This window comes from Nymphalis io, chromosome 28 (assembly GCF_905147045.1).
Source record: "Nymphalis io chromosome 28, ilAglIoxx1.1, whole genome shotgun sequence".
Taxonomy (NCBI): Eukaryota; Metazoa; Arthropoda; class Insecta; order Lepidoptera; family Nymphalidae; genus Nymphalis; species Nymphalis io.
In genome coordinates, this window is record NC_065915.1 from 556,788 (window position 1) to 584,303 (window position 27,516).

The following is a 27,516-nucleotide window of genomic DNA, read 5'->3' on the forward strand; positions in this document are numbered from 1 at the left end:
CGCAACAATCACATTGAATATTATAAATTATAATAAATATCACTTAACAAAAAAAAAACACTCCGCGGCGATACAACACAGCGTGTGAGTGTTTCTCCTATAACACTAATCTTCAAATGTATCATTCGACGCTCGGATGAGCACTAAGGACGCGAGCGGACGCTGAGCCGGTATCGTGAGATGATTTAAGGCGCGGACATATTTATTCTAGTAACGAATATAAATTATCTACCTATTAATCTGTATACTGAAAAATCTACTTAATCGACATACATAAAACTTATAGCTGACCATGCAACTCGTATCGGAGAAGGTTAGTATATAAAGTTATTATATAATTAGTTACGCTTCGCGATTTCAATCGCTTTTGAATCCAGACTATTGACGTGAAAAAAGTGAATTAGTTTTTGTATAAAAATAAATTTGAAATATGTTTGCTTGTTTACTGTCATACATTAATTAGTTTTAAGTGGAAACTTGATTGGTGTGTGATCGAGTTAATTTGTTGTATAATTACTTAACTTAGTTACTGGTGGTAGAGCTTTGTGCAAGCTCGTCTGGGTAGGTACCACCCACTCATCAGATATTCTACCGCAAAACAGCAGTACTTATTATTGTTGTGTTCCGGTTTGAAGGGTGAGTGAGCCAGTGTAATTACAGGCACAAGGGACATAAAATCTTAGTTCCCAAGGTTGGTGGCGCATTGGCTATGTAAGCGATGGTTGACATTTCTTACATTGCCAATGTCTAAGGGCGTTTGGTGACCACTTACCATCAGGTGGCCCATATGCTCGTCCGTCTTCCTATTTTATATAAAAAAAAATAATGTATGTGGTGTATACTGTTCGTTTTCCAAATATAATAAAAATAAAATGTTTGTTTGGCCATCAAACTAATTGCTAATCTGATGATCTAAGAGTCCGATTTAAAGAAAAAAAAACTTTTTGCGTTCGATATTTAATTTATTAAGTAAGATTGTTGAGTATATGATATCACGCTGCGACCTATGGAGCAGCGCCGTTGAAAGCGAGTTAAATCATCCGAAGCAGCCAGTAACTATGTATGTAGATGTAGGTTATCAGAAATAATAATATTCAAAACCAAGATTATTGTTTTGTGGAGTGGAAATATAAATAATAAAAAATTTAAAACTGATAAAAAAAAGCCGAGATGGCCCAGTGGTAAGAGTGCGTGAATCTTAACCGATGATCGTGGGTTCAAACGCGGGCAAGCACCACTGAATTTTCTTGTGCTTAATTTGTGATTATAATTCATCTCGTGCTTGACGGCGAAGGAAAACATCGTGAGGAAACCTGCATGTGTCTAATTTCACTGAAATACTGCCACATGTGTATTCCACCAACCCGCATTGGAGCAGCGTGGTGGAATAAGCTCCAAAACCTTCTCCTCAAAAAGGGAGAGGAGGCCTCAGCCCAGCAGTGGGACATTCACAGACTGTTACTGTTAAAACTGATCGCCCCATAGCCCGTCCCACATTCATATATAACATTATATGTCAAGGTGAGTGTGTTCGTCTCTTTCGACTTGACCAATTATTACATTACTTGTTTTGTAATTGCTTGATGAAAAAGTAACTTCCGAATTAATTGACGATTCTTTTCGGTAGAATTTACATTCCGAACTGTTCATAGTTTTTGCTAAGATTATACGATATTACTTTACTTTTCTTTATACTTTACTGTACACCACAAAGAGGAAAATACAAAACATGGATACAGCCTAAATAAAAGTAGCATACAATTATGGCGACCTCATCGCTACAATAGCGATCTCTTCCAGGCAACCAACGGTGTAAGTAGCTGATAGGACATTACCATTTATTTAATAAGATTATTAAATAAATGGTAAATATTAAATTACCACTTATCAGGTGACATTTGCCGGACTTTTATATTAAAAATACCTAAATATATTGTGATTAAATCGTGCGTGAGAGTGCGAAACGAAAGGACCGTGCGAGTGAACGCGTGACCGCATTAGATTGATATTCATCTCACGGTATCATTCATTGCGATCGCAATCTAAACTAAAATTATAAAACAAAAAAAAGAGTTGCCGCAATCTTCATAACGAAATTTTCCATTAACAGCCTGTGAATGTCCCACAGCTGGACTAAGGCCTCCTCTCCCTTTTTTTAGGAGAAGGTTTGGATCTTATTCCACCACGCTGCTCCAATGCGCGTTGGTGGAATACACATGTGGCAGAATTTCAGTGAAATTAGACACATGCAGGTTTCCTCACGATGTTTTCCTTCACCCTCAAACACGAGATGTATTATAATCACAAATTAAGCACATGAAAATTCAGTAATGCCTGGCCGGGTTTGAACCCACGATCATCGGTTAAGATTCACGAGTTCTCACCACTGGGCCATCTCGGCTTTTCCATTTATATCAAACAAATTAAATTAAAGATAAACATAGCTTTTTAATAGTTCTCGCAAGATGACGATCATAAATGCGTATCACTTCGTATGTCACCCGTGAAGTGGAACGTTGAAAGTCGACTTAAGCATGTATTATTTAAATGTTACAATTATTTTATATGCAATGGTCTTCCTGGCATTTCACGATCATGTTATCGAGTTCCTTTATTCTATTATTATTTACGCGTTGGCTCATTGAAAAATCGTTTTATTTTTATGTACAGTTTGTTATAGTCAAGAACTTATGTAGTTAGATAGATAGGGAATTACAACGGTTCATATTTCTGTCAATAAAAACGAAGCAAAACTCGTACTGACACTGGCGTATTTTAAATCATTTTGTAAAAATATTAAAATCGCTTTGTTATTTCCTACTTATTTCTTGATTCTACCTTCTCAAACTACGGCTTCGGTCCACAAAAGGCTTACTAACTATACAGTCGAGCAACTGGAGTGACATGTCTGCATTAGTCGTACCATTGTTACGAGCATCCCATAAGTGGTGTTAGAGCTTTGTGCAAGCTCGTCTGGGTAGGTACCGCCCACTCATCAGATATTCTACCGCCAAACAGCAGTACTTGGTATTGTTGTGTTCCGGTTTGAAGGGTGAGTGAACCAGTGTAATTACAGGCACAAGGGACATAACATCTTAGTTCCCAAGGTTGGTGGGGCATTAGTAAGCGATGGTTAACATTTCTTACAATGCCAATGTCTAAGGGCGTTGGTGACCACTTACCATCAGGTGGCTCATATGCTCGTCCGCCTTCCTATTCTATATTAAAAAAAAACGCCTCACAAATATACGTTGAGCTCCGTGTATGTTCGTACAGCACATCCGTACAGAACGAGACGCGATCACGCGTGTCGTCCGAATCAGAGTGTGTATGATACATCGTCATGCGATTATTCGATTACTTTGAAAATTTATTCGACAGTTTAAATATACTCATAGAAATAAGTGGTCAAGTCAAACGAACCAATGTGGAACGAAGACATTTCTCACGTTTCTATGTACGGTTGGCGACTGAGAGGCACAGTTACACCGAAATACGTGTTATAAATCAACGGTCGCGCCACTGTTCCTATATTTGTATGCGTGCAACTACGCAAGTCGGACATGACATCGTGATTCCCAAGGTTTTTAGCGCATTGGCGATGCAAGGGTAACCACTCTAAAGTTAACTTAAACAAAAAGCGTATATCTGCACGGTTATTGTATAACGTCGTATGTTACTTATCGGTACCGATAGATGGCGTTGATTGTATCTGTCACGTTCCTGAATCGCGCTGTCTAGATTCGCTGAGTATATATAGTGTGGAAGAGATTATCCTAAAGATATTACATAAATTCACTTCCTTCGTTTCGTTTACCGTTTAATCCCCGACATTTTGCGACATTTAATAAAATGTCGCAGATTAAACGGTATATATTATATTATTATTAACGCATTCATTTTGTTTGTTTTATTTTGCTTCTTATTTAATACATAATATAAAGTGAAAAGAATTTTATTGCGGCCGGAAGTGAAATAAGAAACTTCTAAGCTCCAAGCTACTATAAAACCCAATAACTTTTCCCTGGCCAGTTATGGGGTTTAAACTCAATACCTCGGGATTTGCAGCCTTAAAATAGCCACCAATATAATTATAAAATTGTAACACATACGTAACGTGCAATAATATATATATCTTATTGCACTTAATAACTATAATATATCCGTTCCAGCTGGCCTTACCTTAAAGTTACCACCGTTGAGCCATGTGATGAGCGCGTCGAGCAGCGGCCCGACGATCTCGTGCGTGATCTCCTCGCGCCGGACGAGCGCCGCGAGCCGCTCGCCGAGCTGCTGCCGGAGCCGGGGGTCGGGGCGCACCAGCAGCGGCAGCGCCGCTTCCAGCGTAGCCGGTTGAGGGTAGTGAGCCATCTGAGGGAAGGACGATCACATTAAACGTTACATCCTGATATCGAGCGAATGTAAATATTTATTATTATTATTATTATATATAAAGCAACTATGTTTGTAACTATGTTACGCTTTCACGGTTACATCACTGGACAGATTTTGATTAAATTTGAGTCCCAAGAACGGACATAGCCTACATGTATAGCACTAGCACCTGACCCTCCCCGCTTCACACTGATCCTAGTTACCTGTATAGATTAAATAAGGATGGCAACTCAAAAAGTTTTTTTACCTTTTACCAAATCAGCTTCTCCGATAAATCCAAGAGTTCCTTGCTCGTATCACAGAATGTCCTCCATATAACAGTCATTGCACACGCGATGGCGCCACTTTAACGCCGCACGGCACCGGCACGCGGGCACAACACCGAATCGGCACCGAACGATCACTTAGCACGACACGATTGTATCAAACAACACGTTGATGACGACGCTTTTAGACGTCATGTCCATTTACTGATTTCTTCGTTACTGAAAGAGGAATAAGCTTATTAGTTATAGTTTGTTTTCTCTTCCTCAATGAAAGTCACGGGTTCAAATCCCAAAGGTTTTAAATTTAAGGAGATTCATTTCTAAAAATGTACACAGTATTCTTATGTAACAGCTTAACTATCTAGTTTTAAGTCATACAGTAATTTATACAAGGCTCACATTGTTATGTGTTCAGTTACGACACGCGCCATCTAAGTTTAACGGTCTGAAGTAAGGCTCCGTGAAGTTCGAACATTTGAGCTAATGCCTTATAATATGCATAATTGTATCTCTTGCTTCGGTTCCGTTTTTTTCATGTTATAGGTATGCCGGGCAAATGGGCCACCTGATGTTAAGTCACCACCACTCATAGACATTGGCAATGTAAGAAGAATAAACCATTCCTTGCATCGCCAGTGCCCCACCAACCTTGGAAAAACCTATACTCTCCGATTTTATTCATAAAAACTACATTTGCGCAGCTAATTAATACTGACAAATATTTCTCATATTGCAAGCTATTGGTCAATATAATAAAACAAAATCATCGTGAGGTAACCTGCATGACTGCATGTGCCGATGGCTTATCAGCTAATCCTGACTAAGGTTATAAATGCGAAAGTGTGTTTGTTCCGCTTTTACGTCTTAACTACTAAACCTATCGTTATATAATTTTGCATACTGGTCGTCCGTTGTCCAGCTGTTTTTTTTTAGATACTACGTAGTATATATGTGTAAAAAAACTGCCTCGTTGGTCTAGTGGCTACATGAAACGCCGCCGACCCGAAGGTCCTGGGTTCAAATCCCAGGTCGGGCCGATAAAGTTATTGAGTTTTTCTGTCGAAAATTTTCAGAAGCAGCCAGTAGTCTGGAATTCGGAAGTGTGTACACTCCCGTGCCTCGAAAAGCACGTAAAGCCGTTGGTCTGGGTCTGAACTCTTTCCGGTCAGATTGCCGTCCAATCGGATTATGAGAGTGCGCACATTTGTCCTGCGCAGTTGGCTAATCACTCTTGAGATTGGCCGCTGTGGCCGAAATCGGAATATTATTATTATTATATATGTAGTATATATATGTACTATATATTATAGCCCACATACAGCTCTATTGTATGATTGTCATTGTTAACATGTTGATAGTGAGAGTTCGAATATACCTATGTGACATTTTTAGTTCGTTGTGATATATACAAAAAAATAAAATTGAAGTGTCTGTCTGGTTTTTCTATTTGCGATTTAATAAAACCACATATTTTAGACTTCCGTTACCGAATATTTAATGATAGATTTTTGAATGAATTTTGTCACAAGCTTAATTTCAAACTGGTGAAGCCTTGTGTTTTAGTATTATTTTTTTTAAATAACACGAATACTCTTTAAAAACCAGTGGTCGAGCGGGTCCGACGTTATAGGCTTTTAGGCTGCTGACATAAGCTGATCGGTGATCCTATTTGTGACTTCACGGTTCTGTTATTATTAAAATAATTTGGTTCAATTTCGTTATTAATAACTTGTTTTGTTAATCGAAATTGAAAAATATATACTGTTATGAAACTACCGAACTAAATTCCAATTGGAATAGAAATAAAGATAAACAAACCGTACATTTACAAATTGCATGCGATTTTCTAATTGTTCTGCTGTATTACGCGCTATAAACAGTTCTTGATTAATTTAACTTCACTTATAATATAACAGTATTCCACTTAACTAGTTATAACCACATTAATTTAACTTTCGAAGTTCCGATTACAACTTGGCGGACATTGAAAACGCAACTTTTTCGCGAATCCATAGTGAATATCATAGATAATTCAAGATCTCGACCGAAGATATCGGTGTCGAAGTTGTTTATTTGGGTTTATTGAGCTAATGGGCGGAATAAATGAAGTCTATTGTACGGAACGGGACAGTAACCACCTCGGCAGAATGTTCTGGTATTTAGTTAGGATGATATTTAGGTCATAAGGGTGCGTATTTGCAGTCTGGTAATTTGTATTGTATATTAATCCGGGTCTGTTTTAGGGTGAGCCCGTCTGAATAAATTTAAATAATATATTACAGATATATAAAAAAATGATCATAAATAAGCGTGATGTGCGTATTCGTGGATTTCCATGTCACGCACATGTATGTAAAGTTGATAATAACTTTTTGGCATTTGTATTATATATATGAGAAAAAGAGTAACTACTAAACTTATCGTCAGATCTCGGTAGAATCTATGCTATTCTATTCTACTCTAGCTTTACATTCTATTCAATCTTATAGGACCACGATTCATAGATACTTAATATGAGTCTAAATGTATATATTTAAATTTTATTATGTTCACTAGCTACCTGTCCCGACTTCGCTTGGATATAATAAGTGTCTACATAAAACGTTTATATTGAAGAACAAACAGTCAAATATACAAAGAAAAATCCTTCCAAATCTAAGACAAGGAACCATCCCGATCGTCCGCAGAAAAACTCACCAAAGTTTCATTACAATCGGACGAATGGTTTAGGAGCGCATAGAGGATACATACAGACATTCACTTCTATTTATGTATTTGTCTTAAATAATGGCTGCGTCTACATTCATCATTGACCTGTTTCCATCCACGAAGTATTGATTTAAGTAGCTTCCGACATCTACGCTCGTGGCTAAAAAGGTCGATTTAGGAAGCGCAGACGCAGAGGTCATATTACTCAGAAGCATATACATCATCGTATTCCTAAACTTGATAAGGTCAGTAGTTTAGTATAAAATATAGCCATAGAACGTGACATGATAATGAAACTGTTATCTGCAATTAGGTATAAGTGAAGCCAAATTAGTGTTAAATTAAACTAATTGCGAACAAACGCATATAACACCAATGACAGCGGAAACGCGTTCGGAATACCGAAGGACTCAAAAAGTGACTACCAAGGAAATACTGGACTACAGCTTGAAATGACGATCGATAAATAATCCGCTAATAAACTAAAATAAACAAATTTTCGCTCTGGTCAATATGACTGTATGATTTGAGGCGATAGTCTACCTAGGTAAAATACCACACGGATCAGTCAAGGAACTTAGAATCCCACGAAGACCAATAACGCTCCAATATGTAATATTCGAATCAGAATACAATCCTAATATTTTGTTCATGATGCTGCCTGGTAATAGACACGGAAGCGTCACAGATAAAACAACGGCACGGACGTCACGTCTATGATGATACCAATACGAAAAAAAACCATTGAGCAAATCAACGAAATGAAATACATTAATATAGCGATTAAGAGGTTGTCTGTTCCGACTTCGGACGGCGTTCTCCGTTGAGAATGGCTTCGCAATGGAGATTAATCTTTGAATTATTCAAACTCAATACATTATATGTATATATGACGGCGAGACTGTGGCGCCGTCATTGATTTATACTATTTCATTTTAGACGAGAGTGATAACATACTTTTTGTTGTTATGTCACTCTGACGGAACCTCAAACGGACAGCAATATATCGTGGTTGGACGTCATCGACGGATCGCCGTATCGCCGTTAATTTTTTTTTTAATGTCCTGGGACATTATTCACACACAGCCATCTGGTCCCAAACTAAGCAGAGCTTGTAATATGTAAACCAGACAACTGATATACTACTTTTTTTCTTAAATATGTACTTATATAGATAATTACACCCAGACTCAGGACAAACAGACATGTTCATGCACACAAATGTCTGTCATGGGTGGGAATAGAACTCACAACCTTCGGCGTGAAAGGCAAGAATTTACCAACCACGCCAACCGGCCCGTCAAACGTACTTAATGTCTCTACTGATACGCCGATTTATATATGTATATACTTTATCCATATCGGCTCTTACAACCATTTTTGAATTGTCGCGTCACAAGATACGGAATGTAGATTCCACTGAGAAGACCCGACAAGAAACTCAATAGTTTCTCAAACATCAATCAAAAACATGTAATGATCATATACAATTAATGTATAATTCATATAAAAACCTACGAATACCAACAATTATATGCCATCTATATAATCTTTTCCAGTCAATATGCCTTATTTATTGATACTTTTTTAAATAATTATAATACAGTTTGTTTATATAAAGGTATTGAAAACCAAAACGCGAGACAGTCTCTCTCAGACAGGTATTATAGCCGTGGGAAGTTCTCGTATCGTGGGACATCTACTTTCATATCGTATGGTTGAACTTTCGATCACATTCAAAACGCCCCATACGCCATGTTGCCAGCTGTCCCGATTTCCGCGAGACGTCCCGAGTTAAAGGGGTCAGGCTACGACCCGTTTAGCGTCACCAGGTGTCCTGATTATAAGTAGCACACATGAACAGGGAAACATTATATTTTTGACTCGTGTATACGTGTGTCACATAAGCTAAGCTAACATTATAAATGCGAAAGTAACTCTGTCATTTACGCCTTTAAGGCTAAACAACTGAACCGATTTTGATAAATTTGAGCCATGCTTAAACTTTAAGGAAGAACATAGACTATTTTGTTAAATCTAAACACCTACCACCCCTCCCCCCAAAAGTTACCTTACCTTAATCTACAATCATTTGTGTACATGAACATGTCTGTTTGTCCTGAGTCTGGGTGTAATTATCTATGCATATAAAAAAGAAAAGTAGTATACGAAGTATATCAGTTGTCTGGTGGTAGTTGAAGTGCTAGCTCTGCTTAGTTTGGGATCAGATGGCCGTGTGTGAATAATGTCACGGGATATTATGTTTCTTAATTATTATCACATACAATAGCAGCGAATACAGTTTTATAAATATGTATATTTACGTACTCGTATATGCAAAACACAAATATTTACATTATTAGTTTTGTTAAATCAGCCATTTATATTTACGATACAAAACAGACTTATCGCTATATATATATTGATATATTTGGGAATATCGCAACAAACTAAAACCAACTCTATCACACAGGCAATAAGAGCTTTGATAAAACACCGTATTTTTTTAAACATATAGGAATTTACGATAACTTTTAAGATAAAAATATTGACGATACTATCATTGTTATCATTTATTTATTTATTTAATAGGCGCACTAACAATATACATATTAAATGGTGGCATACATAACATCCAAAGAGAAATAAATCAACTTCTGATATGTATATCGATTACAAGTGTACATAACATTCACAAAGTATTTCGTCAACATAAAATAAAATAAAAAATAAAAATATTGACCTATGCTTTCGTCATTACAATATGAAAAAAACATAACAAAAAAAAAAAACCAACAGGATCTCAACGCACTGTTTTGATGATGGACTCGCTGACAAAAAGTAATCTATGAGCTTTTCTTTAATGAAGCTGTCATGAAATTTAAGCTAACGTCTTTTCTATATGGTACATTTCGGTAAGACAGGCTATTCATCTGCATACTTGATGGAACACCTACCGCGTTTGTTTAAATTATTATTGAATCTCCACCGACAAAGCGTCCGTGCCCTTAACTTAATTGAGCCGGTTGGCGTGGTTGGTAGATACTCGCCTTTCACGCCGAAGGTTGTGGGTTCGATTCCCACCCAGGACAGACATGAACATGCCTGTTTGTCCTGAGTCTGGGTGTAATTATCTATATAAGTATGTATTTACAAAAGAAAAGTAGTATATGTAGTATATCAGTTGTCTGGTTTCCATAGCACAAGCTTTGTACAAGCTTAATTTGGGATCAGATGGCCGTGTGTGAAAAATGTCCCAGAATATTATTATTATTATTAATTGCTGTATAATCATGGCATATACTATCATTGCCCAAGTGATTACTCCGGTGGTAGGGCTTTATTACAAGCCCGTCTAGGTAGGTACCACCCATTCAACACTTTTTTACTGCTAAAGAGCCTTACTTAGTATTATGTTCCGATTAGTGAAGTGCCGGATATCAGTATCTATATCCGAGGGAGAGGATAGATACGGATCTTTTACTTTTTGGCTTCTTCTTGCTCTTTTACGGATTTCTCTTGCCGGAGATCTCTTGCCGTATTAATTTTCAATTCATAGATGAAATTCTATATATAGATGATTAGGTAACAATGAATATTTCCATTGACTTGGTCAAAGTGAAATCATCTCACCTTCATCAAACCTTCTCCTCAAAAAGAGGAGAGGAGGCCTTTAGCCCAGCAGTGGGACATTCACAGGCTGTTACGGTACGGTTACGGTACGGAATATTTCCATTCAAATTATTTTTCATTTCTTAAAATCAAATATTTCCATACCAGTACATAACTCAAAGGTACTTAATCAACTTCTCATCTTTAAAATGAGATCAATTACAAATATTTCTAATAAAAGCTTATTAGAATAATGATATGTTTGAACATTTATCATAGAAAATTTTTATAAGATATTATTTATCTATAGAGATCAATATAATTGAATCTTTTAAGGTCTCGCGCACCGACACCGAAATCTTGACATCAAATATCCAAATTCGGATCCTTATCCGCGGATAAATAGTTTTAACGATCCGGCACATCACTAGTTCCGATTTAAAGGGTTAGTGAGCCGCCATATTTAACGGCACGAGGGACATGATATCTTAGTACCCAAGGTTTATTTTATATGTATATATAGAATAGGAAGGCCGACGAGCATATGGGCCACCTGATGGTAAGTGGTCAACAACGCCCTTAGACATTGGCATTGTAAGAAATGTTAACCATCGCTTACATCACCAATGCGCCACCAACCTTGGGAACTAAGATGTTATGTCCCTTGTGCCTGTAATTACACTGGCTCACTCTCAATTGTCAATAGACGGTAGTATTCCTAACGGTAAGTGATTACTTGCCAGACCGAATTATATAATATAAATAAAACAATTTGCATCGTTAGGCTGAACTATCATTGTTAAAAAATATAATCTCGATAATTCTTTCTCCGGTTCTTCTCGGGTCTAAGGTGTTTATTTCCGAACCGGTGGCAATCTTTGATAATAAATAAGCGAGTTTAACGCGTCTATATTGTATGCAAATTGTAACTGACAAAACGAAGAACAAAAGTGAAATTTCGTGACGTAATCATTACTTTCTAATATTTAATAATATATTTGAAAATTGAAGTGCGCAGGAGTCTGACGCTAGTTTCGACAAATTATAATTGATGTAATGTAAACAACCATGTTCCTATCTTCCATGTTCATATCTTATTTGGGTGGGGCCTTGGAGTCATTTTTTTCCTGTTGCCTCACACGCGGGCGGTATATAGTAATATTATAAATGCAAAAGTAAGTCTGTTTGTTAACTCGTCACGACTAAAGTACTGTACCGATCGTAATGAAATTCGATACAGAGATAGTTCTTGATAAGGACAAGTCATGGGAAAAGACTTTACTTTAAATATAATATTATATTTATTAATTATTGTAGTAAAAACCAACTGCACGACATATTCTAGTTTCGTAGTGTGTACACAAAGGGGGAAACACAACTGCACTTTATTCCTTCACTATCATAATCCGACACTACCGGAAAGAGTGAAACCTACTGTTTCGAGATTCCGGAATGCTACTAAAACCTCATGATCTGGGGGCCTTTAAAAACTATCCACTAAAAATCAGCAGTCAAATAGCCGATAAGTGAGTATGTTACATCCTGATAAAACGATGTCTGATAATTCCAATATTTATTAAATTTAAACATGTATACATATATAAGAAAAAATAAGTTATCAAGCGATTTCTAATTATGGTGTTCGGAGTCAAGCAAACTAAAATAAGGTCTGTGCATAATTGTTATTGTATGAGACGGTTCAACGCCTACACATAAACTTTTAATGGGCACATAGTCAATAGAGGTCTCCGATTTGTTGTGTGTATAAAAGTATATAATAATAAATATAAATAATCCTTACTAATATTATAAATGCGAAAACGAGCTTGTTTTGTTTGGTACGCTTAGCTACTCGACTGATCATCATAACATTATTTACTGGAGGTAGGGCTTTGTGCAAGCTCGCTGGGTAGGTACCGCCCACTCATCAGATATTCTACTACAAAACTTGGTTGTACTTGGTATTGTTGTGTTCCTGTTTGAAGAGTGAGTGAACCAGTGTAGGGGCACAAGGGACATAACATCTTAGTTCCCAAGGTTAGTGGCGCATTGGCGATGTAAGCGATGGTTAACGTTTCTTAGAATATCAATGGGTGTTGGTGACCACATACCATCAAGTGGCCCATATGCTCAACCGCCTAGCTATTCTATAAAAAAAGACTCATTGCTGTCAGGGGTACAGAAAAGTAAATATTGCACATAAAACCTGTGGCCCCCGAGCATATATAGTTCATCACAGGGATTTCAGTAATTGTTAATTATATTTTATTAAATAAAAAAGAAATGCTTAATGTTTAAAACAAACAATGTATAATTTATTTTGTTACTACTTGATTTTGTTTTATTGTTATTTCTGAATTTCGTTGAGTAAATTTACATTAATTAAACATTTAGAAATAACAGCTCATTAATTTTACTGTTATTTTAATTATATTATTGTAAATGTTTATACATAATAACATGTTCAGAATATATTTTATTAAAGATAGCTTTTACAAGCACTTAGAAATGTTATTTAATGGGATTCAATTTGATTTGTTACCATATGTGCACAATGTAGATGCTACCGAGAAGAACGGACAAGGAAATACAACGATACTCTTTTCTACCGATTAAATTGTATAGGTATGTTAATTAAATACAATTAATTTAATATTTATCCAGCATGAAGATCAATGCTCCATAACTGCAGTAATATATAATATATAATACTCTGTTATTAAGTAATAGCCTTATTAGGTAAGCCTTATTTATTAATGTATTTTTTTAACATGAGATAAAGGTAATAAAATCTTTATAAAAATCTAGAAAAAAGATAGATAATGGTTATTATTTATCATAAGACTTATACTTAAAGTAACCTGCTCAAGTCATTCTATATAAAATATTATATATATTTTTTTTATTCAGTAATGTCTTATTTAATGTAGGTTTTTTTTAAATGAAAATAATATATTTTATTTAGATACTGTCCTAACTTTATTTTGCAAATATGTTGATAATTTTTATTACAAATATGTATGATGTCTGTATATTTAGGCTAATCTCAGCAACTACTGCCTTGATTTTCATTCTCACTAATAGACAAATTGATACATAATGAAGGTATATAAGTTATGAACGTCTTTTGTAAATTGAAATAATTATATTAGTCAATTAAATCATGAAAAATTGTAACTGAGAGCTTACATGGATAATAGATGTGCTTATTAATAGATTTATTTGTATTTAATTTATTTTTTATAGTGGTTGCGTTCTCGCCATTTATTCTAAACAGGAATACTTTGTATGGCAGTGTTGTCGTTCAATGGAAGAAAATTGGCATCCTTGTGCCGTACATATAAAATCAGTTGACTACACCACAACAGACATATAGAAGATGGAAACATGTACACATTAAGCGATTGCTTTTAGCCAACATAAAGGTAACTTCTAACTTAACACTATTTTAACTGGCAGTACGAGATTAACAGTCATTCCAGACTGACATTCTTTTGTGACACACCCTTATATATTATCATGTTTATTATAATTTAAAGAACATTAACATTTTTTTATCACATTGAATGACCAAATGAGGGAAATTTTAAATACACAATAAGGTGTTCACTTCATATTATGTACCTTCTGTAATCCATTTTTGTTAAATCCAGCTTAATCATCTTCATCACTCACAAAGTTTGATATCCTCAGTGCGAATCGTATGTGACCTCTCTGAATGACTTTAACTCTCAAAATTGTCTTACATATATCATTAATTAAGTAATGCTTTCATCTTCTTTCGAATGTCAAATCAATAATGTCAGAAAGGGAGATATCAGTGTTTAACTAATAAGTTGCAAAGTAATTTTAATAAGGCTGTATATGTATGTCCATTAAGGCTATGTGTCAGATTAAATATATAGCTGACCTTTATACTAATAAACTAAAAATAACATCTTACTCAAACAGATATAAAGAGACATGATCTGTATATAATTTTCAAATAATTGCTTTTGTTCAAATAATATATAGTAACAGCTTCTTATGGCTTCATGTTCCCTTAAGAAATAAAGTTTTTGCTATTACTTCAAGAATACAGGCTTACTATATTGTAGTAGTACGACATCATTAAAAATGAATCGCTATCTATTTGTTGAAGGTATGTCCGGACAAGACATTGTTAAAAAAAAAAAAATTCTGGCCAGTATACTAAGGTCTATACAAAATGTTATATGCAAGGAACATAATCATTGAAAAATTAAACAATGTTTTTGCAGAACTCTGTTAGATATAGCAACAGCGGAGCAAGTAAACTAATGCCTAATGTAAGCCCTTATATGTTGGCTAATATGTCCTTAAAGAATTATAGCTGAGCTGTTATATTGTAATATTCACATTAAATCCATAAATAAATAAATAATTTTATTTAGATTTTAAAATTAAGAATAGTTATCTGTCTATATTCATTCAACTAACCTACAATGACAAGAAAGGGTGTGCCTGTACACATTTTTTTATTAACATTGCACATATTTTAAAGACAATTAACAAACTTATTTCAGATTTATGTATAAACATGAAACAAGTTTAATACTCAAATTTCAATGGTCATAGTTCATCAACACAACCCAAATGGAGATTAGAACTGTGAAAATTTGAAAATGGGTTCTTTTTACACTGTAGTTAAGCAGTAAGGAAGGACTTTTGAAAATTGAACACATAAGGTAGTGGCTATATATGATAAAGAAAATGAAAGTCTGTATGAAAATCCTTCATTTTTGACAAAAGAGTTATTGAAATAAATATTTAGCAATTCTTAATTATTTCGCGAGCGAAGTCGCGGGTGATGCGCTAGTTATATATACATATATACAAGGAAGAGATCAAAAGACGTTAAACTTTATAATCAAGTTTCGTAAATTTATGACTTGGAACAATCACATATGTAGGTCGGGGGTTTGCATAAACGCATCCTTTGTCTCAATTGCAATATTCCTAAAGGAGTTCTGAATCGTTTGTAATATTTATACACATTGAACAATGATGTCATCGTATAATACCAATTGAGGATATAATTTATACGCACATAGAACTGACGCATCGTGAAGGTCCTACTTTCTTTTTTCAAGAATATATTTTAAGCGAATCTTATACATGATAACTCTAGCTCACGATGAGTCAAATCTTTTGTGCAATGTGTATTTTTTGCGTAGACCTGACATAACAAAATTTCTACAAAGCACTGTCAAACACTATCAACGTTAACGACAGCATTTCATATTGTTTTAAGAAGTACAATAATAAAATAATTTAAAAAAATATACCAAGTCTCCCACCTTGGAAATCCAATCACAATTGTAATAATTCACTGCTTTTTTACTTCGATGTGAAAATAAGAAAATAAGAGCCTTGTATAGATATGACCTTTATAACTAAACACTGCAACACTGTCATCCACTGGCACTAATCAATGTTACATACGAATTAAATTTTTCAGAAAACACGAAATGTGGTTTAAAATTTAATTCTTCAAGAAAATCTCACCGTTTCAAAATCACTCAGAAGATATTCGGTAGTCGCGCATGCCCAACAAAAATTTACATCACGTGACCTGTCATGGCGTCACGGACACTACTTTTTCAGAAATATCAGATGAGTTTTAAGTACGCAAAAACTCTACGCTGTACAGCCTAAATATAAGAAAAATATTAAATGTTAGTCATATTCGTTATAATAATATTATAACATATTTTATATAGATGTTTTTTATCTATGTTTTAAAATAACGCCTTTGAAAGTAGATAGTGTAAATCAATATCAATAAATTTGTATACACCCAATGTGTTGTCTATTTGTGTTCTCACTCTAACCTTAAAAAGTATTGTTGTTTCATTTTATTTTTGGGCAATAGACTTTTTATATTATGTATGATAACAGTGGAAATAGAAAATTGGTTCATGAAGAATGTTTAAAATATCATGCTTCAAATATTCATAATAAATAAAAATGAAAGGTTGAAATTTGCTACACATCTTAGTTTTATCGTTGTACCATTTGCTTTTGACAGTTGTAAAAAATGAATACTCTGGAAACAGTCAATCCGAATTGGTATTACGATAAAACTAAATTAATGAAATTATTTATTTATTTTCATTAAATCAATAATACAAACTTCCAATCTCTGTATGAACAATAATTTATTTGCTCATTAAACTTTATGAATATACCGGTTATAAATATACCATGAAATGTTTTTATACACTATTTCCGGTCCTGTTACATAAATGTAAGCAATTATATCGAATCAAAAATAGTTATTTAATATTATTTAAATGATATATATACATTAATTTTTGTTATAACTCAATGATAATAAAAACTGGGATAACGAAATGATGGCATACGACAGTAAATTGGATTCATTCCGTTACAAACACGACAATGTCGCTGCATATGTACAGAACAAATATTTGAACGCTTCAAGCATTCACAGTCAGCAACTGCGTTCTCTTCTGGTAGACGTTCCTTTGAGGCGCATTTTGTTTGAGACGTCTGATCTTTATCATGGCGTATTGAAGATTCTGTTGGACTAAATATGGTTATGGAAGGTCGTCTACAAGGTTGACCATGGTTTGGACCAAGTTTAGAATATAACATGGGCTTTTGAGAGGGTGATGGAGGTACAGGAATAAAAGGGTTCGGTTCTTGAATATCCCTTAATCGAGTTTGTGACTCATTAGTAATATGTTGCGCTTGAGGTGATTGACTACGAAAACTTTCAGAACCTCGTGCATGTAGACTTTTTGTTGAAGAACTATCTGCTTGAATCGGTTTGGGTGAATTTTGAAGAGGGTGTGGATGTTCAGAAATGTGAACTTGATTTGGAATTTGTAGCTTTGTTGATGACTTAGATTGTTGTGATAACTGAGTATGTGCATGCTCCGAAGTTTCGTGATCTGGAATAGATTTTGAGAAATTTAATCGGCTGTGCTGGAAATCGTTTGTTTGAGTATACTGTGACTCATTTGCTGGATTTGAAGTTCCTTGAACCAGACTTTGGTCATTGAAAGTATGTTGCGACGGGCTTAAATGATTTCGTTGTTCGTCTTGAGTTGATTGTTGTGGTTTTAATGAAATATTATCTGTAGTTTGTGCAGAACTTCTTAGTTGAGTTCGGTTAGAAGTCTTTTCATCTGTTTTGCCTGCATTGCAGGAAGGGCTGCAAGAAACGTCATGTTTTGAATTCACTTCTGTGAATTGTCCAAAAGTCTTTGCTTTGATTTGAGCATCGTTGTCTGGTCTAATTGAAGAAGATAAAAAAGTCCCTTTTTCAAAATTCTCGTAACTTGTACTAGAATTATTAAATATACTATCAGTTATTTGTTGTTCTTCTTGTGGTTTTACAAAACCCCTTTTTGCAGATTCATTAAACTCAGGGTGTTCATTACAATAATAATCACGGGTTTTTGAAGATTTTGGAGTTTCTGGTAATAAGGAATACCATTGGTTTTCTCTATCTTTTTCATTTAAATCATGATTACGACTAATACTTTTTTCTTTTTCTACGTCTTCGTATGATAAAATATAGTTGTTTTTATAATTTTTCGATATACAATGTTTTAATCGCTTAATGAATATATCTACCATATGAAGATCAATATTTTTATCTAACTTTTTCAAAGTCATGATAACATATTCTTTTATTTTACGATAATTACCACACGCACTGCCTTCCTTTATAATGTCATTTAATTGTTTTGCTAATGATACTTTTATTTGATTAATAATGACTAATTTATCTCCGTCTCGACTTAAAGAGAGATCATCAAATAACTTGGTTAATTGAAATTTGATTTCTATTTCTTGTACTTCTTCAAGGATTACATTTTCCAGAGGAGTACGAATTTTAGTCAACTCGCAAAGCAATTGATTGCCTTCCAGCAATGGGTCACAATGTATATGCGTACTTTCATTACACGTACCAAGCAATGTAAAGTACTTCTCTACAGAATCATTATACATTTTTTTATATTTCCAACTATTTTCTTCGTCATGCTTATGAAAATTGTAAATAATAAAATGATCCGCAATTTCTTCTTTTAAGCTATTGAATAATATCTTTTTGTCAATGTTTTTTTCAAAAGAATCCTCTAAAATTTTATCTACTGTATTTCTTATGTCTAATTTATATTCATATTTCGCCTTTTCTTGCATAACAAGTGGCTTTACGGATAAAATAGATTCCTTTAATTGTTTTTTTCTAGAATTTATACTCTGAACAAGCTCGTAAGACATAGGTAGTTTAGATATCAGATTTTCGAGTTCAATATCGAGCAATGTATCATATAATAAATCATCATTGAACGTTGCAGGATTTATATTGATTTCACTTATTTTCATAATGATTTTAAAAATAAGATTATCTTTTATTATTTTTACATTCTCTTTTTCTTGCGGTGTATTTGCTGGCAGTGGAAGTTGATAACACCACGATTCCACAATATCTAAAATTATATCAGCCGGTTTTTTAGGTTTTTCAATTGATGATGTTTGACAGCATGTCGATAGCGAATGCGAAGTTGTTAACCGTAAATTACTAGTTGGTTCGTCTACTTCATTAGCACTTTTACTTTTATCTATAATTGATTTCTGTGTTTTATTAAAGTCCCGAGGTATGTATCTCCTATCAGTTAAAGTAGATTTTAATCTTTGTTGTAAGTCATTAGCAAAATCGTCGACATTATTTGTTTGATGTGGTAGGAGAGGTAATTTGACCAGCCATTTCGTAATTTCGTTATGAATTTTATGATCACAATTTTTTTCGTATTTTTCAAATTCATGTATTCTTTTAGCGAGCAATGACAAAATTTGATCCCGTGTTAATAATTCATCCACACCAGTTGCCTTTCTTAAAGGCAAAGTTTCAAACCACTTGTCTATTTCACACCTTGTCTTAATTTCTTCAACTTCATCAACCATAGACGATTCATTTGGTACCGGAACGTTGAAGAGTGCGCTATATAAATCATTGTAAATTTGATCTTTAGTTAGTGGTATAGAGTTTTTATCTTGAACTTCGTGAAAATATTTATCAATTTCTTTTTTTATTCTCTTTTCGTAATTCAGCTTAACATCATCATTACCGTGGTCAAAATTTTCTAATATAAACAAAGTTGCCAACCGATCTTTGTATATTTTAAAACTCGGACTCTCGTCACGGTTGCTATTGGGAAGAACTGGGTGAGGCATTGAAATTTCAATTGTTTTTTCTAGATCATGTTTATATTCGATTCCAGTTGTTTTATTTTTAATTTCGTTTCTGAGGACCATAATTGAGTCTAGCAATTTTTCCTTTAATTCTTCCTTTGTATCCTGGAGTTTATTATTTTGGGGTAGGTTCTGAAACTGCAGGTCTATTTCTTCAGATAACATATCTTCATATAATATATCATTACTAAAGTATTCGGGGTTCATATTCAACTCTCCCATTCTTTGATAAAGTTTAGTTGCAACATTTTGTTTCAATGTTTTAGTTGCACTTTCATTTGCTGCTTTTACAGGGAGATTATTACACCACTCTTCTATAGTCTCTACCATGACTGTTCCAGGATCACGATTTTGCCTAAAATTTTTAGTTTTAGTGCGACAAGTATTTGGATATTTACAAATATTGCTAGAAGGTTGATTGTCTATTGGATTTGATGTTATGTTTTGTTTTTGATATTTTTGCTGTTTAGTTCCGTTACTGATTCGTTTCATTCGATTAATTAATTGTTGTATCACAATAACAAAAGCGATTTCCTTATTTGGATCCAGTGGAAGATTAGATATCCAATTAGACACATAATCTATCAAATCCCTATCAATATTCGTGTTTGGGTCCGTATTTGTAATTCGTTTCCTTTCAGACATTTTTTCGGCTAAACTGTTAATCATAGCAACTAATTGATTTTGAGAAGCTTTATCCGTTAGAGGTAATAAAGGTAAATTGCTTAGCCAGTTTGAAATCTCATTTGCATATTCCATCACAAGAGTCAAATGTGTAATCGTTTCATTACACGGCGTATGTCTTTTAGCGATATTACTAGGAATACAGGATGCCCTGCAAGATGCAGAATTCTTATTATTCATTGTATTTATTTCACTAAAAAGTCGCGAAATACAAGCCTCTAACTTAAGGTCATCCTCGAAAATTTCTTCACCATTGTCACGAATATATGCTTCAATATAGTCACTAAGTGTTAGGTCGAAAACACCGGTGTTTGTTGAATATGTACTTTGTCGAGTCATCGAGCAGCACGGGGAATGCCGTTGAACAGCAATTATTTTGTTAACTAACTCATTTACCAATACTGGCATGGTATTTTCAAATAGGGATGGTATATGAAGTGTTTTAAAAAATTCAGTTATTGTAACTGTAAGACGGTAATTATAATCTTCCTCGGTTGGTAATTTGTGTTTGTTTTCATCAATGTTATTTATAATTTTAGCCAGTGCGTTTACGTGTTCAGCTCGTATAGAATTTTCTGTTTTACTGAAAGAATCTTGTAGTGGTAGCCTATTCAAACAGTCCGATATAATCCTTATATATTGTAGTTCTTTTGATAACTTATCAATAAAAGTTTCGTGTTCTTTTATATTCGATGACATGTTCGGATCTAGCTGGGTAAGAGCACCTAATTTTTGAAGTTCCTTTTTGATAAGTTGAGCACAGGCTTCTCTTGCTATAAAATTCTCGGAATCGTATTTATGTTCTAAGAATTTTGCTATTAATTCTTTGGCTGTGTTTTCAAGACTAACTGTCGACATATCTGTTATGTTTTCGTCACAACAAAGACTTTCATCCATGATTTGTTTACTTTTTACTTCTTCATGATCACTATTAATTTTTTTGTCAAAAATTAAATTATCAATCCTAGTTTTAAGCGTATCTGCTAGTGTTGATATATTTTGTTTATGCTTTGGTTTTATTAATTCATTTAACCAACTTTTAATTTCATTAGTTATTTGTTTCCATGAGGTATTATCAATCTCACCTTGTAGTTTTGATGCAAATTTATGGGTCAATTCTTTTGTTACAGACTTAATATCTTTTGAAAAAAAATGAACTGGTTGTTCATTTACCCACAGCGAGATCTCATTACTAAGCTTATTCATCTCATGGGATACTAAAGATTTTTGTTGAGTTGTTGCATTTCCTTCCAAATTGATTCCTGGCAGCTCTATATCGCTATATTTTTGAGATTTTAAGGTATTTGGTATTGATATATCTTTTATTTTTTCTATTAAAAGATCGACGTATGGTTTCGCCTCCTTGATATTATCGAAATACTCATATCTATTTAGCCACCTGTTTATAAAGAAGCACAGATATTTATCTTTCTCCACGCAAGTTTCTGGGGCTATCTGTTCTAATTTTACTTGATCTAAGATGTCTTCGACCAGCCTATTGCCTAATGTTTCTTTAATCTTTTTGGATTTGTTAATTTTTTGTGGTGGTAATGTGTTAATCCAAGCCATTATTAAATCGCCTAACTTCTCCGTATACACTTGCACTTCAGTATCAGTCTTAGAATTTGTTTTCTTTTTCATAATACTGTTTCTTTTTTTATTAATAATATTACTATTATTATTATATCGATCAAGTAACTCGGTTTCTGATTTAAAAACTGATATTACGTTTCTAAAAGGATATTTATCTTTACTGTCTCTAGTAGTTGAATAATTTTGGCTGAAAATATCAGTCACAGTAATACTTTTTATTCTCTTCAGAATGTCATTAGCAATATCATTAACGCTTTTGTCAGATAGACCTGTTAAAGACTTCAAGCAATTAAATAATTTAGCTTTTAATTCATAATCATCGTGTCTTTGGATTAAATATAGATGTTGTAAAAGAAATTCTATTATTTCGTTTATTATTATTACTGATTTATAACCACTGTAATATTTATCTAGATTCTCGGTAACAATGTCATTTAAGAGTGGCTTAATTTTGTCTAACTCTTCGTTAATACCAATATTTTTTTCGAAATTACTAAGAAAATATTTGTTTAATTGTTGTAAATAAGCTATTTCATTATTTGATTTTTCAATTAAAAGTAAAATAGCTAATTTCTCTGCACATTTGTTTAGCCGAGCGATGCTAACCTTCTTCATTACTATACTAAAGTTCTCATTGAAGAAATTTAAAATCTCTTCTTGTAAACCGAGTTTAATATCAAATATTTCACTTCTTCTATTTATTAGTGGCAACAAGCGATTGTACAACTCTTCAAGTACAAATTTTATATTAGTACACGATATATTCAAATTGGCTTCGTAATTTAATTGCAGCAGCCAATCCTTCATATATTTTTTTAAATTGGTATCTTTCACTTGTGGATTGTCATATATCAATTCTTTATTATCTTGTATATTATATTTATCGGATGTCGTTTGCATTTTGGTCTCTTTACACGGCATCTTATTAGTAAAACCATTTTGTACTTGGGCCTCGACTAATTCATTATTTATAAAATTATTATTCTGTAAATCAAATGGCTTATAACATATCACACTATCGTTACCACTCAATGAACTAACTAAGGTGTTTATTTCGGTTTTATCAACATTAGCTTTACTTTGTTTATTTTTGTTATTATCAACAAAATTAGTTGAAGTGTATTTATTATAGAAGTATATGTTATCATTTATGTTATTTTGCCAATTCGGATTTGCAATTTTTCTATTGAAATTTGATATTTTAGAAGCGATTCTGGCTTTTAAATTAATAATATCATCATCTTGACTGTCAATATTCAATGGAAGAGACGATATAAATTCGTCGACCATATCGTTAAGCTTGTGCCGGTAATTCTCATCTGTATAATATAATGAATGCTTGCTGATTTTGTCTGTGAATTCGTTAACTATATTTTGTATATTTACATCACTTGATTCATGATTTATTGTTATATGTTTTACACATTCGAGAATAATGTTTCGTAGTTGTTCTTTATCTGCTTTTGGTTCTTTAACAAAAATTAGATCATACGTAGACGTGTGTTTATCCAATTTCAAAGGTAACATGTTGGGTCGCGACGTGTATACAGTTTTGGACTGAAAATAATTTATATTATTTCAATAAACTCAGGGGAATTGATCCCCTATTAATAAATTGTCACTTTATCGCAATCGAATCGAAACCTTATCTTCGTTGGATCGTAATAAAATCGGGAACACGAATGAATGTTTGGAACGATGTTCCTCGCCTAAACTCCGATTTACGATCTATTAATTCGATTGTGATGAAACTTTTATATACAGATAATTATAACAAAAAATATATTATAAAACGTAAATTGGAATATAACTCATGAAGTCGTCACATCGCGATATATCGCGATGTGACGACTTCCTGTAAAAGAGTATAGCTCATGAGTGTGTAATTTTCATATTTATAACAAATTAATAATTGTTTTTCTACGTTAATCTCACCCATTTCTGACGAGGCGTGATATGTTGACTGCTGAACGACCGTTTGAAGGAATTGTGGTGTGACGTCACATGATTATCCAAGCGTTCCTTGATAAATGGACACCTGCTTTCATCGCAGGACTGCAAAAAATTTGCTTAAAAAGCCTGACAATTATGGATGCACAATTTGACTACGAATAATACATTCTATCAATATTTATAATGTTTTAAAAGGTATATAATTAAGGTTAAATAATAACATATTCATTAAATCTATTTTGTTTTTTTTAATTCGAGACGTAATCTCAAATATAATTTATTTAAATTTACTTTTACAAGCAACTGTCAAAAGTTCGAACTTTTCAAGTTTATTAATTATTTATTCTGTTTACACATTTTGTTTATAATCTACTTATTTTGAAATTGATAATATATAAAAATTAACGTTTAATCGCGTTTTTACACATCTATATTAATTAGGGTTTTAACTTTAAGGCAGTTTAACGTTTAAATTTAAGTTGCTAAGTATAATTATATATACCAATGCTATAAAAATCAAAATTTTAATTATTCAAGTGTAACAGCTTTTGATTCGTATTGTTGAAGGATTCAATTTATTATAAAGCTACCACCGTTTTGGAATTTAAATTCTACTCTATTATTTTTAAGCCAACTTCGAAACAAGAGAAGTCTCTCTAGTTTGTATAAATATACTTTTTATATATGTTCGGGTATAACTTTTCTTTTTTAGACCGACTGTAATTATTATTTTCGCGTTGTATTCAGCATAGATCCAGGATGATCCCAATCAAACTGCACATTTTATACAAAGCTTAAATTGAGCCACATTTTCGAAGTTTGTTATTTTTTTCTAAAATAAAACGTAAGTAATAAATAATGCCAACTTACAATGCACGATCGAATTCTTTCTTTAATATTGCGTATGTTCTCCATCTATGTAACGGAGATCGTTTGATCACTTTCTCTTCTAGAAATTTCTCCCAACTGTATCATTAATGAAATCATTTTATTTAATATAAATCCATCTGATACCATGAATTAGGTTTAAGATAATAAAAATAATTCGATAGTGTGAACGTTTACTAATCGAATAACAATAATTTCTACAACTATTTTAATAATTATAAAACTATTTAAATAATTTATTTTTATTTTAAATATGATATAGTTCATAACAATTTTTTATATTGATTAAAAATAATAATAATTGTATTGTGTTTTTTAGGAGAGGATATTATAAATGTTAGTTGAAATTTGTAAGATATTTTTTAATAATAATTATTTTCAAACAACAGTAAATAAAATCTCTAAGTCGCCATTCCAATATCACTTAAAAATACGGTACGGTGCCGCTTCGATATGTAGATAGAAACAACCGAGAAGAACCGGCAAAATACATAATCAATTTTTTTTTATATAGAATAGGAAGGCGGACGAGCATATGGGCCACCTGATGGTAAGTGATCACCAACGCTCTTAGACATTGGCATTGTAAGAAATGTCCACCATCGCTTACATATCCAATGCGCCACCAACCTTGAGAACTAAGATGTTATGTCCCTTGTGCCTGTAATTACACTGGCTCATTTACCCTTCTAACCGGAACACAAGAATACCAAGTACTGCTGTTTTGCGGTAGAATATCTGATGAGTGGGTGGTACCTACCCAGACGAGCTTGTACAAAGCTCTACCACCAGTATTATTTATTATTTATATATTAACAATTAAATTAGTAAACAAAGATTTCTACATAAAAATAAATTGATATCTGTATCTTGCTTGAAAAACGACGAATATTTATTATTCACGTACATTTTTGTACATCACGAATGCGGAGCAGTGGTTCTATTATAAGAACAAAATAAAAATCGCTATTTACTTAGCTTTTTACAATAATACTTACTATTTTAATACGAACCTTTAGTCGATTAACATTATATTTCTTAATTATTAATTCCACGGAGGTTCGTTCATAATATTTAAGCTATTTCAGTACACGATTTACGATTTTTATTTTAGGTTTTTTTTCAGACCATTTTATTTATAATATTATTTTAGTGACTTGTGTCATTTTTTTTGACAGTTTCATTTCTTCTTTCTTATTCTAGAATGACTCCAGTACGCAATGGTTGGACCTTATATTATTATTTATATATTCGCATATTAAACTCAAGACTCCATAGACACAGTCATCAATTGTGGTTCCATTATTATTTTAGAATTAACCAATTTTTTGCTGCAAATTTTTGTAATAAAGGATCTATCTTCTATTTTTAATAACCCCGGGTTAGGCTGATAGCAACGTGGTTTTCTTTCAACAAAGTCTCTGTTGCGGCCAGGAGTTTGTATGTTGCTTGCTTCGAATAACACTTCAAGTCGTAGGTCCGTCATTATTCTCCTCAGTCGTGCCGTCCCGGGATATGAGAGTGAGGAAACAGAGAGTGCACCTGTGTTTGCACATATTATATATACTTGAGCTTTGTAATTATGGTGAGGTAAACAGTTGTTATGTACTAAAAAACGCAGACGCGAACGAAACGCGCTCAAATATCGCCACCTATAAAACTGGCCATATTTAGAATGGCGACTTGAATTTAAAAGGAATAACGACAGAAGAACAATTATATATTATGTCATTTTAGAATTTGAACGACAGCGATGATGACAAAATTCTAAATTTTCGTTTTTATTAAATTATTTGTATTTTTAATTTGATAATTTGTTTTTTCGGGACATGTAAGTATTCTGGATTTTATATGATTAACTTTTTCTTTTTTTTATAGTATAGAATAGGTAGGCGGACGAGCATATAGGCCACCTGATGGTAAGCGGTCAACAACGCCCATAGACATTGGCCTTGTAAGAAATGTTGACCATCGCTTACATCACCGGCGCATTGGTGGTCACCAACCTTGGGAACTAAGATTTTATGTCCTATGTGCCTTTAATTACACTGGCTCACTCACCCTTCAAATCGGAAAACAACAATACCAAGTACTGCTGTTTTGCGGTAGAATATCTGACGAGTGGGTGGTACCTATCCAGAGCTTTGCGCAAGCTCGTATAACTAAA

At 33.4% G+C, this 27,516-nt stretch overlaps 1 protein-coding gene across 1 annotated transcript in view; it reads right to left on the reverse strand.

The window, feature by feature from the left end:
- Window positions 1–16,579, reverse strand: part of LOC126779277 (CLIP-associating protein) — a 38,214-nt gene extending 21,635 nt beyond the window's left edge. The window contains exons 1-3 of the mRNA XM_050503244.1: window positions 16,301–16,579; window positions 4,643–4,880; window positions 4,183–4,371 (exon numbers count right to left, since the gene is read on the reverse strand). Coding sequence (XP_050359201.1) covers window positions 4,183–4,371 — 189 coding nt within the window. The 5' untranslated portion in view covers window positions 4,643–4,880; window positions 16,301–16,579. The remainder of the gene's footprint in view (window positions 1–4,182; window positions 4,372–4,642; window positions 4,881–16,300) is intronic.
- Window positions 16,580–27,516: the final 10,937 nt, after the last annotated feature.